The sequence below is a fragment of the Bactrocera dorsalis genome, chromosome 2, assembly GCF_023373825.1.
Source record: "Bactrocera dorsalis isolate Fly_Bdor chromosome 2, ASM2337382v1, whole genome shotgun sequence".
Lineage (NCBI taxonomy): Eukaryota > Metazoa > Arthropoda > Insecta > Diptera > Tephritidae > Bactrocera > Bactrocera dorsalis.
The window spans coordinates 87,591,967-87,615,494 of record NC_064304.1 but is presented as its reverse complement, the minus strand read 5'-3'; the positions used below and the strand labels follow the sequence as shown (position 1 = coordinate 87,615,494).

The 23,528-nt window shown below is 34.1% G+C and overlaps 4 protein-coding genes and 1 long non-coding RNA gene across 11 annotated transcripts; 3 read left to right on the top strand and 2 right to left on the bottom strand.

Annotated features, from left to right (window-relative positions):
• Positions 1–2,238: 2,238 nt before the first annotated feature.
• LOC105229534 (serine/threonine-protein kinase Nek8) lies at positions 2,239–7,859 on the top strand. Of its 3 annotated transcripts, none has more exons than XM_049449461.1 (16): positions 2,239–2,675; positions 2,762–2,918; positions 3,617–3,805; positions 4,122–4,260; positions 4,321–4,449; positions 4,557–4,625; positions 4,714–4,799; positions 4,870–5,076; positions 5,153–5,277; positions 5,405–5,522; positions 6,098–6,364; positions 6,446–6,611; positions 6,878–7,063; positions 7,122–7,232; positions 7,284–7,416; positions 7,480–7,859. In XM_049449461.1, the coding sequence occupies exons 1-15, from the start codon at positions 2,342–2,344 to the stop codon at positions 7,395–7,397; spliced, it is 2,397 nt and encodes a 798-aa protein (XP_049305418.1). In that variant the 5' UTR covers positions 2,239–2,341; the 3' UTR covers positions 7,398–7,416; positions 7,480–7,859. The 3 variants fall into 3 exon arrangements, with proteins under 3 accessions (XP_049305418.1, XP_049305420.1, XP_011208179.2); XM_011209877.3 differs by having other exon boundaries at positions 2,241–2,675; positions 7,295–7,416; XM_049449463.1 differs by lacking the exon at positions 3,617–3,805 and having other exon boundaries at positions 2,240–2,675; positions 7,295–7,416.
• On the bottom strand, positions 7,641–13,947 carry LOC105229535 (SAFB-like transcription modulator). 2 transcript variants are annotated; one of them, XM_049449460.1, is made up of 10 exons: positions 13,750–13,947; positions 13,265–13,690; positions 12,778–12,802; positions 12,297–12,492; positions 11,730–11,776; positions 9,652–10,648; positions 9,069–9,233; positions 8,769–8,953; positions 8,510–8,717; positions 7,641–8,446 (listed from the first exon to the last, which is right to left on the bottom strand). In XM_049449460.1, the coding sequence occupies exons 1-10, from the start codon at positions 13,867–13,869 to the stop codon at positions 8,122–8,124; spliced, it is 2,694 nt and encodes an 897-aa protein (XP_049305417.1). In that variant the 5' UTR covers positions 13,870–13,947; the 3' UTR covers positions 7,641–8,121. The 2 variants fall into 2 exon arrangements, with proteins under 2 accessions (XP_049305417.1, XP_011208180.3); XM_011209878.3 differs by having other exon boundaries at positions 8,510–8,953; positions 13,750–13,946.
• A 622-nt stretch (positions 13,948–14,569) lies between these two features.
• Positions 14,570–23,298, top strand: LOC105229533 (protein Lilipod). Of its 4 annotated transcripts, none has more exons than XM_049449471.1 (9): positions 14,570–14,779; positions 15,107–15,387; positions 18,936–19,060; positions 19,226–19,365; positions 19,430–19,660; positions 19,771–19,839; positions 21,259–21,764; positions 21,853–22,084; positions 22,142–23,298. In XM_049449471.1, the coding sequence occupies exons 2-9, from the start codon at positions 15,316–15,318 to the stop codon at positions 22,348–22,350; spliced, it is 1,584 nt and encodes a 527-aa protein (XP_049305428.1). In that variant the 5' UTR covers positions 14,570–14,779; positions 15,107–15,315; the 3' UTR covers positions 22,351–23,298. The 4 variants fall into 4 exon arrangements, with proteins under 4 accessions (XP_049305428.1, XP_049305427.1, XP_049305426.1 ...); XM_049449470.1 differs by having other exon boundaries at positions 15,009–15,387; XM_049449469.1 differs by having other exon boundaries at positions 14,570–15,052.
• Positions 16,773–18,807, top strand: LOC125776568 (uncharacterized). Its single transcript, XR_007421828.1, has 2 exons — positions 16,773–16,903; positions 17,095–18,807. It is a non-coding gene; the product is annotated as an uncharacterized LOC125776568 (long non-coding RNA).
• LOC105229532 (tetratricopeptide repeat protein 12) lies at positions 19,771–21,195 on the bottom strand. Its single transcript, XM_049449473.1, has 4 exons — positions 20,874–21,195; positions 20,590–20,799; positions 20,391–20,513; positions 19,771–20,154 (listed from the first exon to the last, which is right to left on the bottom strand). The coding sequence occupies exons 1-4, from the start codon at positions 21,002–21,004 to the stop codon at positions 19,938–19,940; spliced, it is 681 nt and encodes a 226-aa protein (XP_049305430.1). The 5' UTR covers positions 21,005–21,195; the 3' UTR covers positions 19,771–19,937.
• Positions 23,299–23,528: the final 230 nt, after the last annotated feature.

Sequence of the window (23,528 nt, the reverse complement as noted above, 5' to 3'; positions counted from 1 at the left end):
GGCTGTTGAATGGATTATCCCACTAATCTTAAAAATTTATCAAGATTTCGCCATACAAAAATGGCAGTTCCAAATCACTTCATTGAAATGATTTGAAACTGATCCACGCTAAATCTGTCCGTGCGACTCTGATTTTGCGCAATATACTTGTCAGCACTGGAAAACTGTTACATTATCACAGCTGATTTAGACACTACAAAGGGAAAAAAATGTAAACAAACAAATTTTTTTTAAAGCAATGAATCTAATTTCACCTGAAATTCGACCAAGCAAATGAAAAAATGCATCCATTATTTCTATTATATGGAAAATATTAAAAAAAGACGGCTTTTATTTCAAAATACTATATGACAATCTTTTCTTTTGATAAATATTAAGCGATGTGAATTCATGAATGACAATGACAGCTGTTTTTTGATCTTTCTAACGGCAGTGAGAACACTGTTGGATTATGAAATGCTTAAATGTAATCTAATCTTTGAAATTTTCGGTCTGAACATAGTTTAAGGCCGTTGTAGTAATGCAATCGGAACTAAAAGTAAAGAGTTATAAGTTATTTCAAAGTTTTATAACACAATATATGTACATATATGCATGTATATGTATACAAATGTACATATGCACATTTTAGAACTAATATCATATGTTTTATACATGTATACATATGTATGTAAATTGCATAAAGCCAAATAGCATGCAATCGTTACCGAGTAACAAGTACTTCATATTGCGCCTAATAAATGAAAGCAAAGCAAGTTTTAAGTAAGAACTAATTTTATTCGAGCTGACAACTTTAAATTGGATATAACATAAATCTTTAACAACTTCGCTAGTAAAATCTATTCGGCAAACTAACAAAAAAGAAGAGCACCTACATATGTATTGTAGTTTCATGAGCAAAACTGGTATACAATGTCTTAATTTAATACGTGATTTATAGTTAAGTAGTTAAAATTAATCATTCCTTCTATATATTAAAGGAATATATAATTGAGACCACCTAATGAAGATTACAGACAGTTAGACACGTTTTCATTTTTGATTATGTGGAAATCCCCATTTAAAAAATGTTACCTAAAATGCAAACTAATGTAACATTACCTTTCATAAGTTTACAGGAGAAGGAAAATTGAACGAAAGAACGAATAGAATATACACGTATTGAAATAAAATTTCAGTTTTGGTTAACACTTGGTTATATATGTATATACTCGTATATGTCATATGATGTAGTGAATCTTAATCAATAAAAATCAATTTCTTATTTTTTGATTATACGTTGTATTGCATTTTAGGTGATGACGATTATATTGTATATAATAATAAGCTGTATTTTTATATATAGAAGCGATGTGTAAATTTAAAATTATGCTGCGGAAGGCACTCATCTGTTAATGCCTGTCTTTCCGAAGATTCCGTTTCCAATAGCATCGTAGTCAATTACCCCATAGTGTACAATATCAAAACTAAATAACTTAAATGCTTGAAGAAACTTACTAATGAATTACGAGAAACTGAAGTGTATACATATGTATATTCTCAACCTATATGAATTTTATAATGTGAACTACGATAGAGTAAGTAAATACATACATACATATAATATTATGTATATCACAGTTCGTATTACTACTGACTATGTCTGCTTGAAATGTGCCACATACGTATGTACATGAGTTAGTATGTCTTAAATTATGTTTACAGCTCAGAGTCTACTACATACATGTACGAAATCATTGTTTCAAAAGGACATAATTCATGATCACGTTTAAACAATCCATGAAATACAACGTAAAGCGATTTGGTGTATTAGTTAAGTAAAATTTTACTAGTCGACTTGAAGTAAACTTAAGATTTATTTTTAAAAAATTTACAATCCACAATAAACTTAGAAAAATAATTTCAATAACAACAAAATAAAAGCCATTAACTAAAATATTCACGAGGTAAAATAATCACGTGTATGTACATTTGTTTACGATTAAGTGGGTGTTGTATGAGATGAGCAAGTATGTGTATGAAAGCCGTCTTTTCACGGCATTTACATATGTATGTGTATACTAAGCATGCATTCGCAAGACTTACGACTAAGGATACTTTTTATTTCTATGTAGATCCAAATTAATATATACAATATATGTATGAACATATACATAGATTTTGACAAATTTGACAAATGCTGCTCCGTAGCTGCATAACAGATAGCGTTGCTAGGCAACAAAATTGACCACAACATTTTCTCTGACCAGTGTCCCTCAAGTCTTAGTGGGTCGTCATCCAAAAACCAGTCAAGGTAGCGGTGGATGGCCATGTACATACAAGCTTCGGATTGCACATAAAAATGAAAAAAATTAAAGCTAAGGCCAGTTCTTTGCCGCTTTTTAATGGGCGTATATCAGATTCCTCAGCATCAAGTAATTCCTCCATGAATGCATTTGCATCTAGGTCAAAAAAGCGGGCCACATTTAATGGAGTCACGCCGCAAAAAATCTTCACCATATCGAACTCCTCATCTTCGGTATCAGCATTATTGAAAGATGAAACTTTAAATAAAAACGGAGGAACACAAATTTGTAATACATCGGTAACCGGTCTCATACCCAAGGCACTTGATTCTTCAAATATAAATCGGATTGGGCTGAGTAATTATGAAAAAATTAAAGTGGTCGGACAAGGTAACATATCTATTTTCTATCGGTTACTATCTTTAATACATGTTCGGTAGTGAGACAAGGCGTTTTACTCTTTTCAATATTTGCAGGCTCGTTTGGAGTGGCGATATTATATCGACGCAAATTTGATAATCATCACATTGTTTTCAAACAAATTAATTTAGCAGACCTAACGCCATCCGAAAGAGATTTGGCTATGAATGAAGTTGAAGTCTTTTCTAAACTCCACCATCCGAATATAATTAGGTATTTAACGTAACGTTTGGATGTGTACGTATGCAATTGTATATACGTAAATACACAATAAATCCAACAAACAAAATTTGTTCTCAATACGTACCAAATTCCGAATACGAGTACTCTGATGTCAAGACCAATTCACAGACATTAAGCGCCAGTTATGCGAGTACTTAAAGAGAATTGAGAATAAGAAATATTTTGAAAACTTAAATTTATATGTTTACATAATTATATTAAAGAAGTCACAAGTAATGCCCGAAATTTTTACTTGAAAATTACCATATTATATTCGTCTCAAAATGTCTGCTGAGTTTTATGACGCCTTCTTCACAAATATTTTATCTTTTTCCTTCTTAAGTTTCTTATATCGTTGGAAATAAAACGAATACTTACAAGTCCTAACAAGCTTTTTAACGATGTAGTACTCATGGCTTGGAATTATAAACAGTTTTATTTAAAACTGCAATGGAAATGAAAAATACATGGTTCCATCGGTATATACTTATATAAGTAACCAATTCTATACAAGTGGAAAAAATCTGTTGGATCTCATAACATTTAAGGATGTCAAATTTTTTGTCCTTCTTTTTATATTAGATATTCTTCAGTATTGGTATTTAAAGATAAAACTCTGCGGCTTCTCTCTCAAGTCTGTTATTTTTGTTATGAATACGATATAAATATAATTTACGGATTTTTTTCAGTTATTTGGGTAGCTTCATTAGAGACAATACCCTGCTAATTGAAATGGAATACGCTGATGGGGGCACCTTGGCTCAAGTTATAGCAGACCGTCTGATGAAAGATTATTTTTCTGAGCGGTATATCGTTGCAGTTTTTGAGCAGATTTCAAGTGCCATAAATTACATGCATTCTGAGAATATTTTACATCGGTAAGATCTTGTAAAATATACTATACATGCATACACGTATTTTCATACTGAAAACTAAATTTTTGTACTCTAAATTTGTTAACGAATTTATGAAAAATTATTCCAAAAATCTAATTTTTCTAACTCGATACTTTTACGAAAGGTTAATACACCACGGATGGGCATGCTAGATTTTAATATATTTAAAGGATTAGAGTTTATGTGCTCAATTTAAAACAAAATTATTGTATTATGCTGATCTTATATACATATATCTATGTTCAAATTTATATATATCTATGTATGTACATATGTATATACACTTATCTTTTTGTAGAGATTTGAAAACTGCAAATGTGTTTTTGAACAAACGAGGAATTGTAAAGATCGGAGACTTTGGCATATCAAAAATAATGAATACCAAAGTGTTGGCACAAACCGTGTTAGGAACGCCATATTACTTCAGCCCGGAGATGGTAAGTCCAAGTCATTTATTAATTTATCTATAAAATTAAATAAAATGAAGTCCTGTGTAGTGCGAGGGTAAGGAGTATGACCATAAGAGTGATATATGGGCATTAGGTTGTATACTTGGTGAAATGTGTTGCTTAAAGAAAAGTTTTGCGGCCTCAAATCTTTCGCAATTGGTATCCAAAATAATGGCGGTAAGTTTGTGATGAAAATTTTACGTTTATAAAAAATTATTCTTAAGCATGATATTTGCAATTGCTCTGTACATATTTGTATACTTATTGTTGCATTAATTGTTTAGGGTAATTATACTACTATACCTCCAGGATATTCTTCGGGCTTACGTAGTCTCCTAGGCAATCTTTTGCAAGCAAGTTTCCAAATTTATACATATACATACACACACATGTAAATGTAACACTATTTTCAATATCTGCCTTGCAACCATAACACTGTAGGTGGATGCTTCACTTCGTCCAAATGCCTCTGAGATTTTGGAGTATTGGATTCCACTTATATTTAGAAATTTGGGGAAAAATAAAGGGTAAGCGCAAAACATTTCCACTGTACATATGTATGTAAATTGCGTGTTCTATAAATATTTGTTTCGACAGTTATTCTTATAATGATGATATACCTGCAATGAATCCCATTTCAAATATCACTTCTAAAGTACAATCAGCCAAGGAGAGTGTAGAGTTCAGTTTTTGTGCAGAGGCTGGGAATTCTAAGCCAGCATTGACAGAGTTCCCAACCGGTCGCACCGAAAGGGAAGTAATGAATGCGGAAACTGCTATACCGAATGAAATAATTTTTAAGCGGTCAGTAAATAGAAGAAAACACTAAATAACTTGTCTAGGAGAATTAAATAAGTGTCTACTTTTGTATTTTAATTAGGTCAGTATTATACCAATTGAAGGCATTTGGCACCAGCTTCAGCATGAATCCTATACAATTACCTCCCAAAGCTCGCATACGCTCAGTGGCTGCTAGTGACTCACATTTTGTGGTTGTTAATGATGGTAAGTTATTGTTATACAAGTAAATAGGACAAGTTTTAATTAAAAAGTAAACATTTATTTGTTCCGTCAAATAAATATTTTTTAAGAGAATATGTTTCACTATTTTAATTAAATATTTACATGTCAGATGGTTCGGTTTATGCGTGGGGGGAGGGCATACACGGCCAACTCGGTTCATCATCGCTTGAAGGTTGGAAACATTATCCCAGTAGAATGGAAAGCATTCGGAGCCACCATATTATAAGGTATATTCATTCATTGAAATTAAAACATGTTCATAATGGGGAAATTCGATTTTAGAAACCACATGGTAGAAGGTCTCGTAGTAATGTCTTTACGGAGTTTTCATTTTTTGAAATATTATATTTTCTGTGTTTTGAGCCTGCTAACTGTCATAATAGCTAATACACTCGAGTCATGTCATGATCGTGAAGGCACCATTCTAAGTAAATGTATAGGGATTTACTCTCAGCTCTCGAAATTCTTGTGATTACCCAAGAACTGCAATCATCAGCGGTTTCCTGTCATGGATCAATCCTCATTGTAATGAGTTTAGGTTACATAAAACTCTGGGCGCCCTTTCTTTCTTTTTTTTTTGGTCAACTCAGAATTAAGCTAGATTATTTTGCCTTAACCTACCCGTAAGTGTACTATGTGTAAACGGACGCTCTTACGAATTTGTAGTTCTTGGATATTCTTAGAAAGTAATAAGCCAAAGATAAGTTTAAGATATGATTCTAACAAGATTGTTCAAATACTCAAATACCTACATACATACATATGTATATACTACTTATGCACAAATATGTATCTTCTATAGCGCTTGCGTTGGCGATGGCTTCAGTATTCTCTTAACACAATCGGGTACTGTTCTCAGTTGTGGCGATAATTCAAAATACTCGTTGGGACATGACGAAAACAAAATATATCATACTCCAAAAAGTGTAATAAAGCTACAGGATATACAAGTAGAGAAAATAGCGGCCGGAACTGAACATGTGCTTGCTTTGAGCGCCGATGGTTCGATCTACGTTTGGGGTACCAGCGCGCATGGTGCTCTCGGTTTGGGTAAATTTCAAACACAGCAGTACGTTTATAAAACATATACATATGTACATGTGTACTGTGTCTTAAAGTAAATTTATAGCTATTTAACTAATTTTTTAAGAAAAACTCCACAAAAGGTTCTACTGCCGCATATGAATGGAAAGGCTGAGAAAATATTTTGCGGTCCAAATACTTCGGCAGTTCTTTTTAAAAACGGAGACTTGTATGCCTGTGGCTGCAACAAATACAAGAAGTTGGGATTTAAAAAAAGCAACATAACAGCATTCGTATGTTTCTTCCAGATAGTCGGGAGTTACGGACAGTGCCTTACAAAAGTGCAGACTATTTAAAATTTGTAAATTGTCTCGAATGAATAGATATTACGATTATGTAATGCTTCGTATTTTAATATGCTGATTCGTTTTTAAATAAAAGGGTGCTGGAATTTCGTAATATTGCACTTTAGTGAGCTACTGTACTGTATAAATTTACATACTACATACTTATATACATTAGTTTAACATATTCATTAATATTTTGTAAAATTAATTAGAAGAAACTAGAACTGCCCCATAAAATCCTCACGGCGAGCTTTTCTTCTGTGCATACCATTTTATTAACGGAAAGCGGTAGAGTCTACACGATGGGCCGCAATTCAGAAGGACAACTGGGAGTAGGACACACCAATAGTGTTGAGGAACCAACACTGGTGAACTTCATTGCACACCGTACAATTATAGTAAATACAATGGCTCTTTATTTATTTTTTTCACTTAAGTTTGTTATTTTTTTAATAGAATTGCAAATGCAATGATCAAGGTACAATAGTTACCTCTAAGGATAATTTTATAACTTTTTGGGGCACAAGAAATGGTATACCGGGCTTCGGAGAAAGTAACTTCAATAAGGTCAGTATTTTAATGTGAATTTAACTGAGACCTATTTATATATTATATAAGGCTGTTGATAGTTGCAAGGGCATAACCAAAACTGTACCAATTCTGATATCAACAACAGCACTGTGGCTTTTACAAATTTCCTTGCCTCGATTTATAAATCTGAGCTACTTTTGAAACCCGTAGACCTTTTGTCGTGAGTACTGTCATTTCGAAAATCATAACATGACTTAATCATATGAAAACAATGAATTTTTAGTTTGTATGCATCTAAGGAGCAACGCGAAAAAGGCTACAATGTCGATGTAAGCAATATATATCTATTGCCGCACAGTGTTTTAGTGTTGGTGGACACAACTACACCGTTGGTATCCTCTCTGGAAGATTTACAGTAGTGCATGATTAATGAAACAACAATAATTTGATTACATTTTACATTAATGTAATTCCTTTTAATTTTAATCCAAATTCACTTAAGTATTCAATTAAATAGAAGTGACAAACGTATAACATATTGTTGAAATATGAGAAAACTAAGCATTACAAATTATGATCAAAAGGCATTACAAAATTATGTTCAAACATATGGTCAAGCATTTTTCCAATAATTATATTCATATTGGTATTGAATCTAACACATCTTTTATAGTTTTATTTAGCATTCAAATCATCGAAAATTTGTCATGGAGCCCAAAAATTAAACTCCTAAATATTTAGCATAATTCATTTCTTGTCATATTTAATTTTCAGATAAGATCCTTTAAAAACATTAAACAACTATCGTCCATTGTAATCTGGCGAATGCAAATGCTACTGATAAATGGTTACATGTTTTAACCAGTCACATTATTATATGAAAATAAATCTATAAGCTATATCATCAAATTATCAAAACGAAACTTTAGTAACGCATTTGACCGCCATACCGCCCTGCACTGCCAAACATACCTCCAGCAGTGTAACCACTATTGGATCGTTCATTGTATGTCCGATCGAAACGATCTTGCGCCGATTGCATTGGACGCCAGTTGTTTTCTTCAACCGACTTTTGCCACGTCGAATTACTGTGCATATTTGACATGCCATTGCCGACGTAAGATTTTACACCACCACCTCCACCAGAACTTCCACCCAAATGAGTAGATGATGCCCATACACTACCGCCATTATTAGTGGTGCCGTAAGTATTTGAGTTTTCATAACGCTTATTTCCAGATGCTGACGAGCTACAAATTATAAAAATGTGCATAAAACATATATTTTAACTTAATGATAAATAGATAGTATACCGAATGTCATCGATCCCAGTACGTCTGTATCCGCTCGTAGAACGTTCCGAATCCACATAACGACCGGCATTAGCTTTATGAATAGTTGAGCTGACATCGCGGCTTGTATGAAATGATGAACCACTGTTGTTACCAGCTGTTGGAACATGACGAATTTCAACCTCACGCTTGTAGTCATCACGAGATGATTTGCTTGCCCCATAATCGTCTATGATTCGTTTGGATGAAGTTGACGATAAGTAGTCATTATTACGCTTACCGTAATCATCAGTGCTGCGTTTCGGTGGAACAACTGGATAGTCGTCCAAAGCCGCACGCTTAGTAACCGCACTGGAAAAATCGTCGCGCTTTGAGTAATCCATACGTTTGGTTGATGATGGGAAGTCATCAATGGCACGCTTGCTAGATGCTGAGCTATTATAATCGTCCCGCTTTTTATCATAGCTGTGGGTTTATAATCATATAATAAAGCTGAACAATCTTTTTTGCTCAAGGCGTTTTTAAGTTCAATTAAATAAATAAATACGTACTTAAAACATTAAAAAATCATGTTTTTTACCTTCTTGATGATGTCACGAGACTAGCATCGAAACGCGGTGGTGGCGGCGCCTCGAAACGAGAATCACTCCCAGACGAACGTTTCCGATTCGAAACTTCGGTATAACGTTCATCGCTGGATCTTTTTCCTAGCCGTTTAATAGGATCCTCACGGGCGTGCATAATCCTTTTGGCACAATTTAAACGAAAATTGGGAAAAAGACAAAATAAATGATTAATCCCTATACATATTTAAATATTTGTTTTTAAAATATTAGTTTAAAAGTTTTGACCATTTCGGGGATGATGCTTAATCACCTTGCTTACTCTACATTGCAGAGAATCTCAAGCAATTAAGGCTTTATAGGGATTTAACTTATACAATTTTATCATAATCACACTTTGTATACATCCAACAATCAGCATTCAAACACACATCCCGAAACTTGTTCACTTTTGCCTCAACGGCATTAACCGGAAGGAGCAAATAATGCGGTTTGTGTTCGTGCATCATGTGCATTTGTATATGCGGGAGTGTTTTGGTGGATATATGAATTTTGTATATTCTAAGAAACGAATAAATGAAATGTTTTACGCGTTCATACTTCATTTGTTGTCGTTTTAACTCGAGGCGCTCCAGTTCGATTTTCTCTCGCTCTAGTTTTTGTCTTTCGCGCTCCAAACGCAGCAATTCGGCTTTTTCTTTCTCTAAGCGTTCTCGTTCCTGTGCCAGTTTCCGACGTTCTTCGGCTAAGCGAGCTTCTTCTTGCCGTTGACGGTCGCGAATTTCTCGCCGACGCCTTTCTTCTTCACGTAGTTCACGTTCACGCTCTCGTAACCGTTGTCGTTCTCGCTCTTCTCGTAATTGTATATACTCCCTTTGTCTGAGGCGCTGTTCACGTTCACGATCCCTTTGACGTTGATCACGAATGTTTCGGTCGTTGCGATTGCGGTCATTGGAACGGCTGCGGTTAGAATGCTGACGAGTATTTCGATCTTTTTGCCCATCTTTAGAAATTGCTCGCTTCTCATGATTGCTGGCCACACTCTTTTCTTTGTCTTTGTCTTTTTCTTTCTCTTTTTCCTTTTCGTCTTTTTTATTATGGTCCTTCTCCTTTTCTTTATCGCGTTGCTTATCCTTCTCCACTTCAGGTTTCTTTGATGCATCGTCCTTCTTTGTATCAATAGTTTTACGTTTGTCGTCTCTCGTCTTAGAAGTTGTGTCTCGTATCTTCCTGTCATCATCTTTTTTTGTTGTATCCACACGTGATTTGGCGACACTTGTTGAGCTGCTGCCTATTTCGTTTTTAGTGCGCTCTACTGATATTATCCGTCCATGGAGCTCGGTATGATGTAAATGCTCAATGCAACGACTGGCATCCGACGATGATGACATTGTTACGTAGCCATAACAACGTGTACCCGGAGTTCGGGTGTTGGTGACCACCTTGGCTCCGATAACTTTTCCATATTTAGAAAATATAGTTTTCAGATCACTGGCTCTCGTTAATGAAGATAACCCGGATACCCAAAGATTACGTGAAGGTGTTGTCTGCTTTCCAGTGGACGACGATTTTGTAGAGGTATTCAGTGTAGACTTTTCTGCAATTTCCATATAAATAATAGTGGAATAGTAAGGGTGAGCACACATACAAATAATTTTTGCGATCGTTTTGTAAGTCTTCATATTTTTATCTTTGAAAAAGGAACTTGAATGTAAACCAGAAATTTGTATCATAACTTGATATAAAATGTCTTTATCTACAATTAAATTTTTTTTAATTCAAATAAACGTCAGGTTTAAATTATTTCCCTATAAATTACTCGACAAAGGAAATGTGAACTTTGGTGGTTAATTAGAACAAAAAAAATATTAATCGAATACTCGGTAGCAACTTAATGGGTATGTAAAATCCGGTGAACTAAAAAGTACCTAATTAACCAACTAATGATGATCCTGCGCCAACTGATGATGATCGTGGGTCAGCTGATGATTCTCTGATAGGGCTTATCCTTCATTCGGTGCCATATGTTTATGTAAGGTGACATCAATGTTCCTCGTTGAAAAGTACTTTATATGATGGACAGGAACCCTCCCTCTATTTATATGAAATAAAAGTTATCACTCACACTGAAGATTTTAGATGCATAGATTTGGTTGATTAGTAATCCATTATTTGCAATTACAACGTTAATCCAAAAATTGATCGGCGTCAAGTTGTTATGAGTTTTTAGAAAGCTAAAAAATGTTTGTGTCATGATGGTGTTCGGCATTTACTGACTTTTTCCGGTTTTAAATGTAAGGCATCTTTATAATTTACGTGATATAAAACTCTTGAGAAGCATATAAAGTTGTTTGGTGAACACAAGTTGTTACATCAATGTGATCTTAGATTACTTTTGCAAAAGTTTTCAGCGTAGAGTAAAACATGTTTTTTGCTTTCAATTTACTAACTATTTAATATCACTCATGTGAAAAGATTGTACAATACTGCTTTCAGAAAGGTCACACTTCCCTTGTCGAATAACTCCTTAACATAAATTCAACCAAACTAAAGATTTTCTTGAAAATCATATCACTGAGAACTTGTTTTTTTGCTAAGCCCTACGTCAATGTCCATCTTGTATTACACTTTCAGCTGTTGCCATGGTTTACTACCCTGTATTTTTTTTGGCTATTTACCTTTGTCATCCTTCTGCGAAGTCTTGTTTGAAGATGATTTTTGTTCACTGTTTTCAGTTGGATAATCACGTAAACAATCGAATTTCGGGTTGATTCAAGGTGAATTTAGCGGAAAAATATTAAAAGAAAGTTAATTAGTTAAACATTCTCACGTTGGATGCTTCAAATCTTCAATTAATTTCGAATAATTGAACAGTTGTTGGTATGTGTTGTTTATATCAGCGAATAGTGTTGATATTTGTAAAATATGAACGGCCTTCGAATTGTGAGAAAGACGCTGCAAACTCTCCTCTGGTCCTCTTTCAGAATATATTATTTAATAAAATCTTCCGTATACTTGTTTCTTTTTACGTCTTTTCCTTTTTCTTCCATATTGTTGTTGTCTATAGACAGGTAATGCTCCTCGCTTTTGTGGCTCGTTTACAAATCTTAATAATATGCAACACAATAACTGATATAAACTTATATACAACAACCTAATTGGAAATTAATGTGTGCTTTTGATGTCCATTCCCTTTTTGGAATTAAGTTTGCTGTTTAGTAGCTGTACTTTGGCATTCAACCAACCTATTGTCTTTATCCTTTTTGTCGCCGGACTTCTCATCTTTTCTCTTTGATTTATCGTCATCAGACTTGCTGCATTTACGCTCGTCCTTACTGCTGCTGGAACCACCCTTGGATGTTCTTGTGTCCTTCAAAGCTGCAACCGTTTTTGTACTCTTTTGCGCTGAATTCCTGCCGGTAGTATCACCTTCTGCATCGGCTATAATTAACCGGCAAGCAACGGCATTTTACGAGGGAGAATAGTTATTTTTATTAGTTTTTAATTCAACCTTGTTTCATTTACTTTTGATTTCATTACATATTCTTTCAGCATAATATATATAATAATATATATTTATATATATTAATTTTATATTTCACAAGCGCTTTAGATCTGCGAGACTTGCAACACGAATAATATCAATTTAAACACAGTGACGAGATTCAAATATAATTTACAAAGTATATCTGTACTGTACAAAAATGTTATAAATAAAGTACTCACTGCATTTTTCCTTTTCATCAGGTGCCTATAAAGGAAATAAATATAAACCCATTTTAATAAATTAAGAATACTTAAGTAATTCAAATAGCACAAAGGAGCTAATAAATAACCTTTTAACTGAGGAGCCTAAACTCATTAGAGATAAATTAGACAGAGCTATGAATCTACTGGCACATTTACTTATAAAGTTGGAGATAAATAATCTTTATTCTTGCCATAATAGTGAAGAGAATACTATAAAAGTTTTAGTCAGAATATTTGGAATTTGCAAAGAATTAATTTCTATCAACAACTTCAAATACGGTAAAATAATTAATATACAATATTCCTCTACGTTATTAGATCGACTGGACGGCGAAATGAAAGCTAGGAAAATTATTTTTCAGAACCGAAGAAGCTATTAATGAGATATTTACAAAAAACTTTTCTGGAGACCGGAAAAATGTCAATTTCATTATATAACGCTCAAATATTAAGTTGTTCTCACCTCATCATGCAAAAGTTTTTGTTCGTCTTCACCAATGGTTAAATTTATCGATTCTTCATTCGATTCGCCTGCATTTTCCTCTTCCCCCTCTGGACCATCGTTTGAACCATTTCCCTTATCAACTTCAGTTCGCCCTTCTTCCTCGATGATTACACATTCATCATCTACATCACCTACTTGGTCGACTTCGTCATCCTCGTCACCTTCGTCGTTCTCATATTGCTCATTATCATCATAATCTTCCTCTTCCCCCACATCTTCAGCATTTAAAGCTATTTCTTCGTCGTCGATTGGTTCCTCCTTAATTTTGATTTCTTCGACAGCTTTTCTGTCAATTTTTTTGGAATCCATAATTTTCTTACCGACGGCTTTGGAATTGGGTACAAAAAAGTACTTAGATGGATCTAAACCTTCACTTTTGATAGCCTAAATAAAAAATACACATGTCAAGTAAACTTTTACATGGATGTGTCTGTTATTACTACCTGTTCCAGCCGTTCCACCAAAGTCGCCTTAGCTCCAACAGTTTCCAAATTTCTTTTTTCTAACTCTTCTTTCAAATCACAAACACGTAACTCACACAATTTTTTTCCAGAATCTGGCATTATATTAAAAATTCTAGAACTGATGCTTATTTCCACAAAAATTCAATTGCAATGAGATACAAAATGGCTTCTTCTCATAAAGCAGGGTTACTAGCACCCATATTTTTTTAAATTTGGCAGCACTGTTATGTACTAAAATTAATCTAGTACTAAAACTTTATTCCGACCTCCAGACCTCTCCTTTTATTTTTTTCTCCGATTAATTACCCAAAAGCGCTATCAGTTATTTCTGTTTAAGTGTAAATTTTTTTTTAAGCAAATTGGCACACCCATCCGTAATTCTTTACGAAAGAAGAACTAAATTCAGCAAGCCACCCATCGGCAAAGCGCCGGTTAGTTACCCAAAATCGCTACCAGATATCGACGCTTTTTGTTTTAAGCGAATGGACATAACTACCCGAAACTCTTGTGTAAGAGTTCATCCAATTTATTGGAGTTTTGAATTGCGGAATATCAGCTCATTCCGATTTTCATCTTATTATTATTTAACTAAATTTCGTAAATTTTATATATTTTGCTGATCGTCAGAATTTTTATTAAAGTCTCTTTAGAAACAAACAAAAACAATTCCTTTGGATTATTACGAGGTCAGAATGTTGTAATGAATAAAAGAATGCATCATATTACCCGGTTAATTAGTTACACTCGCAGATTATAATGATAAAATCTAGAAATTGCAACCCTGACACTGAAGATTTTGTTATTATTATCTGAATCGTTTTCTTGAAGTTTGTGGATTTTTGTACGTGGGAATTGGTCGAAAAATTGTTTGTTAACAAAATTTATGAAATTTGTGAATGTGTGTTAATATTATATGTATATAGAAGTACCACAGCAAATTGATTGATTAAATTACGAACATTGTGACTTTGTGCAACTGAAAAAATGGTCGGGTTCTATAATGGGGAAAGTATGAGAAGCCTCAAATCAACGTAGTCTGAGGTTGCATATGCAACAATAATAATAACATTGTGGCAATCTATTTAAAATTTCACTATTAAAAATTTGCGATTGGAAGAGCATATATTAAATTGAATAATTAATGTGTATTGGAATGTATTTAAAACCCAAACAAAATAAATAATAGGCGTTTCTATTATTTGCTCTTTTTTGTGTTGTGATATATTTGGCGTTAAAAGGTCTCTGCGACGGTACACAGTCCAATTCGTCTGTCTTCTTAACTGTATGATTTAAACATAACATTAAAATTAACTGCTAAGAATCTACCCATTCTCAGAGATTACATGACTGTGGCACTAAATAACTTCGTATTGCGTGCCGTGCAGATCAAAAGAAGTACGTGCACAGTAGAAAGAAACTGCATAATTGTTACACTATTATCTAGAATTGTGTTTTGGACTATAATTGTAACGCGCCAATTATAAAGACACCAACTATAACATTCTGGCTGCCTCAAACGGAAAATTCAAGAAACTTTTTGGAGACATGGATGAGGAAGAGGAAGAAGTAACTGATATCAAATTACAAATTTTTCATAACAATCTTCGCGAAAATATTGTAAGAATTTATGAAAATATTTTTATTTAAATATTTTATTTAGTGACCATTCTATTAATCTAAAAATTAAGTGAATATGTTTTATTTTATTTTTGTTCTAAATTTAAGTAATATTTACAAAAAAGTAATATATAAATTACAGTTTGTTACACATTATACATGCCAACGTAGATGTGTAAATAGTCCAATGCTTTTCGATATACATACAATTAGCTTTATTTTCATATAAATGTTAATTTATTATAAATCGATTTAATCGTTTATTTTTAGTAAACATATACAAATGTACATATATGTATGTTCAAGCAAGGTAAACATTTACTTTGAATTTTTCTTATTTCAACGGTATAAAACAAGTTTACCCTTTAGGCTTTGCAATATTTATAGAATTTGATTTTTTAATGTTTGATGTTTGCATCTTTGCAAAATGAAAGTAATAGTTGATATTATACATATGTATAAGCTTAGCAATTTGGTGGATAAACTTATTATCACCGTGATCGAATGGGAAATATAAGGTCATAAGATAAGATAAGTTCCAATATACATTTTTTACGTGACACGTCCCAAATCCAGCGGCATAACCCCATCTTAAGAAAAACGTTTCGTTGATGACGTTTATAAAGGGAGCCGCTTGCTCCAAGACAGACTCCCGCTTATAGCCGTCAATTCCTGGCGAATAGAAGATGCAACCTTGTTGAGCTCTTAAACCGATTACCTCGGAGTAGCCCCATCAAGGCTCCCTTTCTCTAAATATTTTTCACATCTGATATTAAAAGCGCCATTCAGATTCATCCAGATATGATTTCTCACAACTAACAATATTATTTATTAAAAGGCAAATGAAGATCTTACTAAAAGCGACAGTGCATGCTTAAGAAATTGTTGTTGCTGCCGACATTCCTGTTGTTGGAAGAAACATGCGGTTTTGGTTTTTGTCGCACTTCATTTCTCATATTTACACCAGCACAGCTGGGACTGCAAGCCGTCTTGCAAACTCACGCCATTTTCAGAATACTGACTGCTCCATTTTCCATTATGATATTTGCCTGTGGGCAAGGCGAAGTATCTCCTGTCATCAAACAAACACGCGTGGTACTCGCGACTAGGCATCCACGACACTGTTGACAGTCATAACTTTGAAGTTGTAAATAATTTCGTCTTTCATGGAATCAACATCAACACCAACAATAACGTCAGTCTTGAAATCCAACGCAGACTATCTCTTGCCAACAGGTGTTACTTCGGACTAAGTAGGCAATTGAGAAGTAAAGTCTTCTCTCGACGAACAAAACTAAACTCTATAAATCACTCATTATTCCCGTCCAGCTTTATGGTGTATAGGCATGGACAATGCCAACATCAGATGCGTCGACGTTACAAGTTTTAGAGAAAAAAGTTCTGCGAAAGTTCGACGGAACGATGAGCTGTATGGGATATACGACGACATTGATATAGTTCAGCGAATTAAAAGCGGTTACGCTGGCTAGGTCGCACAAACACTCCAGCTCTGAAAGTATTCGACGCAGTACCCCCGGGGAAGTAGAGCAAGAGGAAGACCTCCACCCCGTTAGAAAGACCAGGTGAAGTAGGACCTGACTTCGTTATGTGCCTCCAATTGGCGCCGCCTTGCAAAAAGAAGAATCGACTGGAGCTCTGTTGTTTACTCGGCTATAACCGCGTTAAGAGATTCTACGCCCAGTAAAGAAGAAGAAGTTGCTACTAATGATATATCTAATAGAGACTGATCTTATGTCTGTATTGTATCAAACCTCCGGATCAGGGGAAGCTTGTCTCGCCTGCAGGAACTGACCAGGCTATCCACAGCCTCTCTAGGTACTGTGGAAGCCTCTCTCTGAAACCGCTATTGCCCTCCCTGCGAGGGTCCTAATGCCCTGCCTTTTTAGTACGCTACCGTTACTTCCCAATTCGGCCCGGTGTTGGGAAAGCGCCGTTAGAATACAGGCGAATTTACCTCCTGGCAGCAAATCATCCAATGGGCACGACAGTCGCATAACAGCCCGGATTAGGAGGTGAAGTTGGTCGCCGCACGCATTCATGCATTGTTGGAAGATGTCGAATATAGCTTGCGGCCTAAGACCCGCACCACGAAAAGGTGCCTGCCTTTCGCAAAGATATATAAGGTCATAGTAGATAACTCATTTATTTAACTACTCCGAATTTTAGTCCTTGGAATTGTTATTAGGTTGTCCATTGGTCTCACCATCATATACACCTACCTCGATTAGTTTTAGGTGTTACAATCTTTAGTTAAAAAATTATATGATATGTATAATGTCTTATAAGGGTATAAAAATAAAAATTTTCGAGGTATTTGGATATCTGATCAAAGTTTAATTTCCTCGCACATTTTGCATAGTCGTGGATATCTTGTTATAATCGTATCGCAAAGTCCACGCATCATTCCTTTATTGATTGAATTATTTGTGTGAATATTGTACTTATCAACGCAATTGTTTCCATTATCAGTGGAATTTATTGAACAATAAATGACCAATTCTCCTTTACGCACATGTAATATATTTGAAAAAAAAAGTAAGAAAGGGCTAAGTTCGGGTGCAACTGTCATTTTATGATCTTGCAGGGAAATACCTTAAGGTGTAAAACGTCAACCAGAAGATCGAAATCCAAGCAATTTAATATATATGTACATATATTATATATACATAACTCAATATACATATAGTATATGGGAGTTGGGTTAGTATCGATCTTATTTTATCTATTAACTACTATCACGCCACAAAGTAAAAAAAAGTTCCTGGGGTTTCATTTACCTCACACACAAACACCAATCATATGGAGCAATGTCAGCCGGATGTTCGAAAATCCTGATATAAGTTATAAGGCAGCTAATTCCAATTGTATCTATTTTAGGCACAAAGAACATGTTCTGTAATTTTCATTAAGTTAACTCAAATATTTGCCGATATATCCAGCATAACGTCATCTGGAAGTTCGAAAATCGTTATATAGTTATATGGTGTTCTGGAAGGTATTGACTCGATTCAACCAATTTTTGATACACAAATATACTTGCTTGGAATAGATTTTGTCTGAATTTCAATTGTATATCTCGACCATTGACTGATATTTTCTGTCAAGCGTCAACTATAAGTACTGGGGTCCGCATATTCATTACCTAAGGGCTTGAACAATTTTGGAATATATATATATCGTCACCTGAAATGCAAAATAACGTATCATCAAAAAATTCGAAATTGAGTGTGTTATTGATTACGCTTCACTACTTCAAATTACATACATAATATTACATATGTTCAACATTTTCTGGTTCTGCGGTCATATTTAAACCAGTTTTAACCAATATTAATATTTTGTTTCACTCATGTTCCATTTTATTTCGTGTTTCATTCATGCCACTGTAAATTTATGAAAATGTTACTATTATTTTGCATTTCAGGTCACGATATACTATATATGCATACACTTTTTATAACATCTTTAGCTTTATTCGCTTTCCATTAACACCTCAAAATTTAATAAAATTATTTAATTTTTCGTAGATATTTCTACTGCTTTTAATGTTGCTGTATCTTGCCTCCTATGCGCTGATAACGCGCTTTCGCCGGAAAGATCGTGAGGATCTATTTTCCACGGATGAAGATGAAGTGCTCGTCTATCGTATAAGGTATGTAATGCATATATGTATGTACAAATGTATATGACAATAATTCTATAGCTATTTGTTAAACACTTTTTAAATAAATATATATTCTATAATTCGCTGTCGAACATATGTATGTACATACATTTGTGTAATATTTCATACTTTGTTTGGTTTGATTGCTTAAAGCTCTTGGCTGTGTACATTTTCTATGGCGATCGCTGTTGGCGCCGCCCTTCTGCTCCCGATTTCAATAGCAAGCAATGAGGTTCTGTTGCTGTACCCTAACAGCTATTATGTAAAATGGCTCAATAGTTCTTTGATACAAGGTAATTAATTAGTTTACTAGCCTAGTTGTAGTTGTTTAGATAACTATAGTCACTATAATTGCAGGTCTTTGGAATCATATATTTTTATTTTCCAATCTATCCTTATTTGTATTTTTGCCATTTGCGTATCTCTTTACGGAATCTACTGGTTTCGTTGGGCATAAGAAGGGTATAATTGCGCGCGCTTATGAAACATTTACAGTATTTAGCCTCTTAGCCACGGTGGTTTTAGGCATTACGTATGTACTCTCTGCTGTTATGGATCCAGACAGAATCGGATTTTTATCACTGCTAAGTATGTTTATTATTGACAATCAAGTATAAAAAAAATTTAACTGTCAGCATATTGTCAAATGGAGCGAGATTCATTGTAAAACTTTGAAATGTTTCTTGGATTCCTTCCAGATTTAGGTAGTGTGCATTTACCATTTCTGTATTCGTGTGTATCATTTTTGGGAGTGCTATTATTACTCGGTAAGTATCATGAAAATATGAAGGCACAAAGAGTTTTACATACATATGTAAATATATTTGGCTGAAAAGTTGAAAATAATAAAATCTAATATATCTATTTAGAAATCAGTTCTGAGTTTTTCTTGAAATGCAGTTATATAGCTGATTTCTTTAGTATTATTTTTCTTTGCGAATTTAATGCTGTTCTCGTAATTTTTTTCATCGCCCAATCTCAGATAAGCAGCTGCTCTATACAACCACGATCGCAAATTCTTCTCGTCCAATTTATTAATTACATAATCAGCATCAATAATAGCCCGTTTAGAGTTTCTCAACCTATATCGTACATAATGTGGTTAAGATGGTATAACAAAAATGTGTATATACATATGTGACCTGGTCTACGAAAAGGGAGCTAACGTGCGAAAACTAGTTTTCTGGGAAACAGCTGTTAAAAATAAACTCGTTTCGTCAGTTTCTCGTTATCTCATTAATTGTTTTTGACACCTAAGCCCCCTTTCCGTAGACCAGGTCACATATGTATATACATATATGTGTATGTATATAATTACTTAAGATAACATAGCGCTCGGTTGTTGTATAATATAGGACTGTCTTTAACGTGTTCAATAGCTTTTGTATACATTTGTATTGCCTTTTCATAGTTCTGCTTACGATAAGCATCGTTGCCCATGCTTGGGTGAGATAAAGATATTTCCCGTAAATAAATAATTCCAAAATCATACATTTACTTAAACTTAACGCATTTACCTACGAAAGTTTTGAGCAATACGCTCACGTTCCTGTCGAATCTTGGTTCTTTCGGCAGCATCCTGCTCCATCTGCTGCATAAATGTGTACTTGTCCATTTGTTGTGGACCTCCACTGTCCGATGGGTCTTTTTGACCCGCTTTGCGATTGAGCACTGTGCGGTCTTGACGAACATTGACAATGAAATTATCCTGATTAATTTCGGACTTTCTATAAAATGTAAAATATTTGTATGTACATTTGTTGGACATATACATACGTACCACCTTATTTGGTAATCTTACGTTTCTGGCTTTTTAGCAGCACTTTCTGCATCGGATTTATTTGCGGCCGCCATATCCTCCAATAGTTTCATTACCTGATTTACTTTGGATTCAAAGTTAAGAAAGTCCTCATCCATATCTCCCTGCGCCATATTAATTTTCTTAAATATGTATGCGTATAATTTTTAAAATTGAACTATAAAATTTATTCGTCATCAACTGCTTTGTGAGAGCTATTTTAAAACTAAAATTTATTTTGTTTGTTTGGCATGTACAACCGCAACCACTCGTTTCTAGGGTAATTGTTTCGATGGTAAATGTGGAGAAGTTTTGTTGTGAAAATTTAGTGTACTGTCTTTTCATATGGTAAATGCATATTTTTACAATTAATTTTTTATTTCAATAGTTTGCACACCGCTTGGTTTCGTTCGCCTCTTTGGAGTTGTGGGACAAGTACTTGTGAAGCCACATTTACTTCGCGACGTAAATGAAGAATACCAAGTGTTTTACATGGAAATCGCCAGTTTAAAGCGCAAAATTGCGGACATTGAACTACTAAATATTAGTATCAACAGCAACGGCGGCGCGGGCAGTTTACACAACGATTTTAGCAGTGGTTATACAAATGTTGATGGATATTATCCTCATACGTCGTTGGGGCATCTTTATCAACGAAAACCTTTGGAAAATCACCAAACCGAGCAACAGAAGCTCAAACAAAGACTGAGAGAATTGGAGTCTGAAAGTAGAGAGTTGGAGAAACTACGCAAGTCATCGGCGTTTCAACGAAATTTCGTATATCCTCTGGCAATGTTGTTGTTGCTATTTTTCACCGGTATAACTGTTTTGTTGGTAGTCCAAAATACACTAGAGTTGCTAATTGGAATCAAAGCATTACCGCTAAGCACTCGTGTGAGTTTTTGTTGTTACTAAGTATTAATATTTGACAAGACGAGAAAAATTAATGCATTAACATCGCCTTTCTTTTACCTTCATTCAGCAATTTACGCTTGGCATCACTTCCCTATCGAAGATGGGACCCTTTGGAGCAGGCTTAGAAGTGTGTTTAATTTTCTATTTAGGTGCGACTTCTGTTGTTGGCTTTTATACCATGCCTTTTATGCGCAACGTTTGTCCACAAAAACGAAAGACTTCCCTCGCACAACTAATACTTAATTGTGCGCTAGTTTTAATATTAAGTTCAGCACTGCCGCTGCTCAGTAGAATTATTGGTGAGTTACAAACGTGTTCATATATAAAAGTTTATTAATTATATATTTTTATTTCAGGCATTACAAATTTCGATCTATTGGGGGATTTTGGTGCTATCGAGTGGTTAGGAAATTTTCAAATTGTTTTACTTTATAATTTAGTCTTTGGCACCACGACAGCGCTCTGCTTGGTAAATAAATTTACAGCAGCTGTGCGTCAGGAATTGTGTGCGCGGTTAGTAGAGAACTATGTGCTCTTCACTAATTATATGTCATTTATCAACTGATATGCATATGAAGGAGACGGCATAAAAGCTCTGCCCTTGAAATAAATTACTTTTATTTAGACTTTGTAGAGGTTTTGTGCCGTTGTAACTAACCAGAAGACGTGATAAATACTTTTGTTTCAGAGCTTACAATTTATTTACAATCATTTCAGTTCATTTCTACCATCATAACTTTATTCCTTTTATATATTCTCATTCAATTACCATACGAATGTTATGTGAAGAGTGAAAGGGGAGTTAAATTATTAGGAAATAACGCCTTAGGTGTAAAACTGTCATTCAGTTTTTTACGGATAAGACAATTACTATATTCGATTTCGATGCACAGACGAATAATCATTATTTGAAAATTATTAAAACTTAATTGCGAAATTATGCGGGATGTGAATATTGTATGTCACCAAACGGGTGTGTATAAGTTTCTATTAAATAAATTATTATGTATAATTTGGGAATGAAATTGGTTGCATTTAAAATGGACATGTTAAAGAAAGTATAAAATGTCTTAAAGTGAGTGACACGTAACATTTGAAATTATAAACAATCTTAAAAGAGAAAAGCTAGTCAAATAATTTATTTAGTTGGAAAATGTAAATATTTTTTATTTATACAGCCACTACATACATACATAACATGAAAACTATAAGTATATATTTGTGTATCTATGTATACATACACATTTCTAGTGCGCGGCCATAATTATTCAATCAATGGATTAATTGTGGGTTTTGGTTTATTTTTAAAATGCCCGCTATTCACTAAGTCACTGTCTGTTTTATAATGCATATGAATCTAAATAATTTTGTCGAAATTAGAGTTTCATGATTGATCACACGTTAAATATGTATTTAAAATCGAATAACACTCGATTGAAAAACCACTTTAAATTATGTGATAAAAAACACACTATATTTACGTGCTTAATAAAAATGACATACTCAAAACTAACTACGTGTGTTAATATTTGTGTAACAGTTATACACTATTTTTATAATTATTGATACGTAGAACCATTCTCTTCCCAAAAGCCATGCTGCGTCTTAAATAACTTTTTGCACTTGCTGTATGGTGATAGGGAAAAGGTTGAAGTCGATATTTGTATTCTAAAAAATATATGTCACCATTAGCATAGTTATTTGCAACTATTCCAAAAAGTTACTCATTTTTTCTGTGATTGT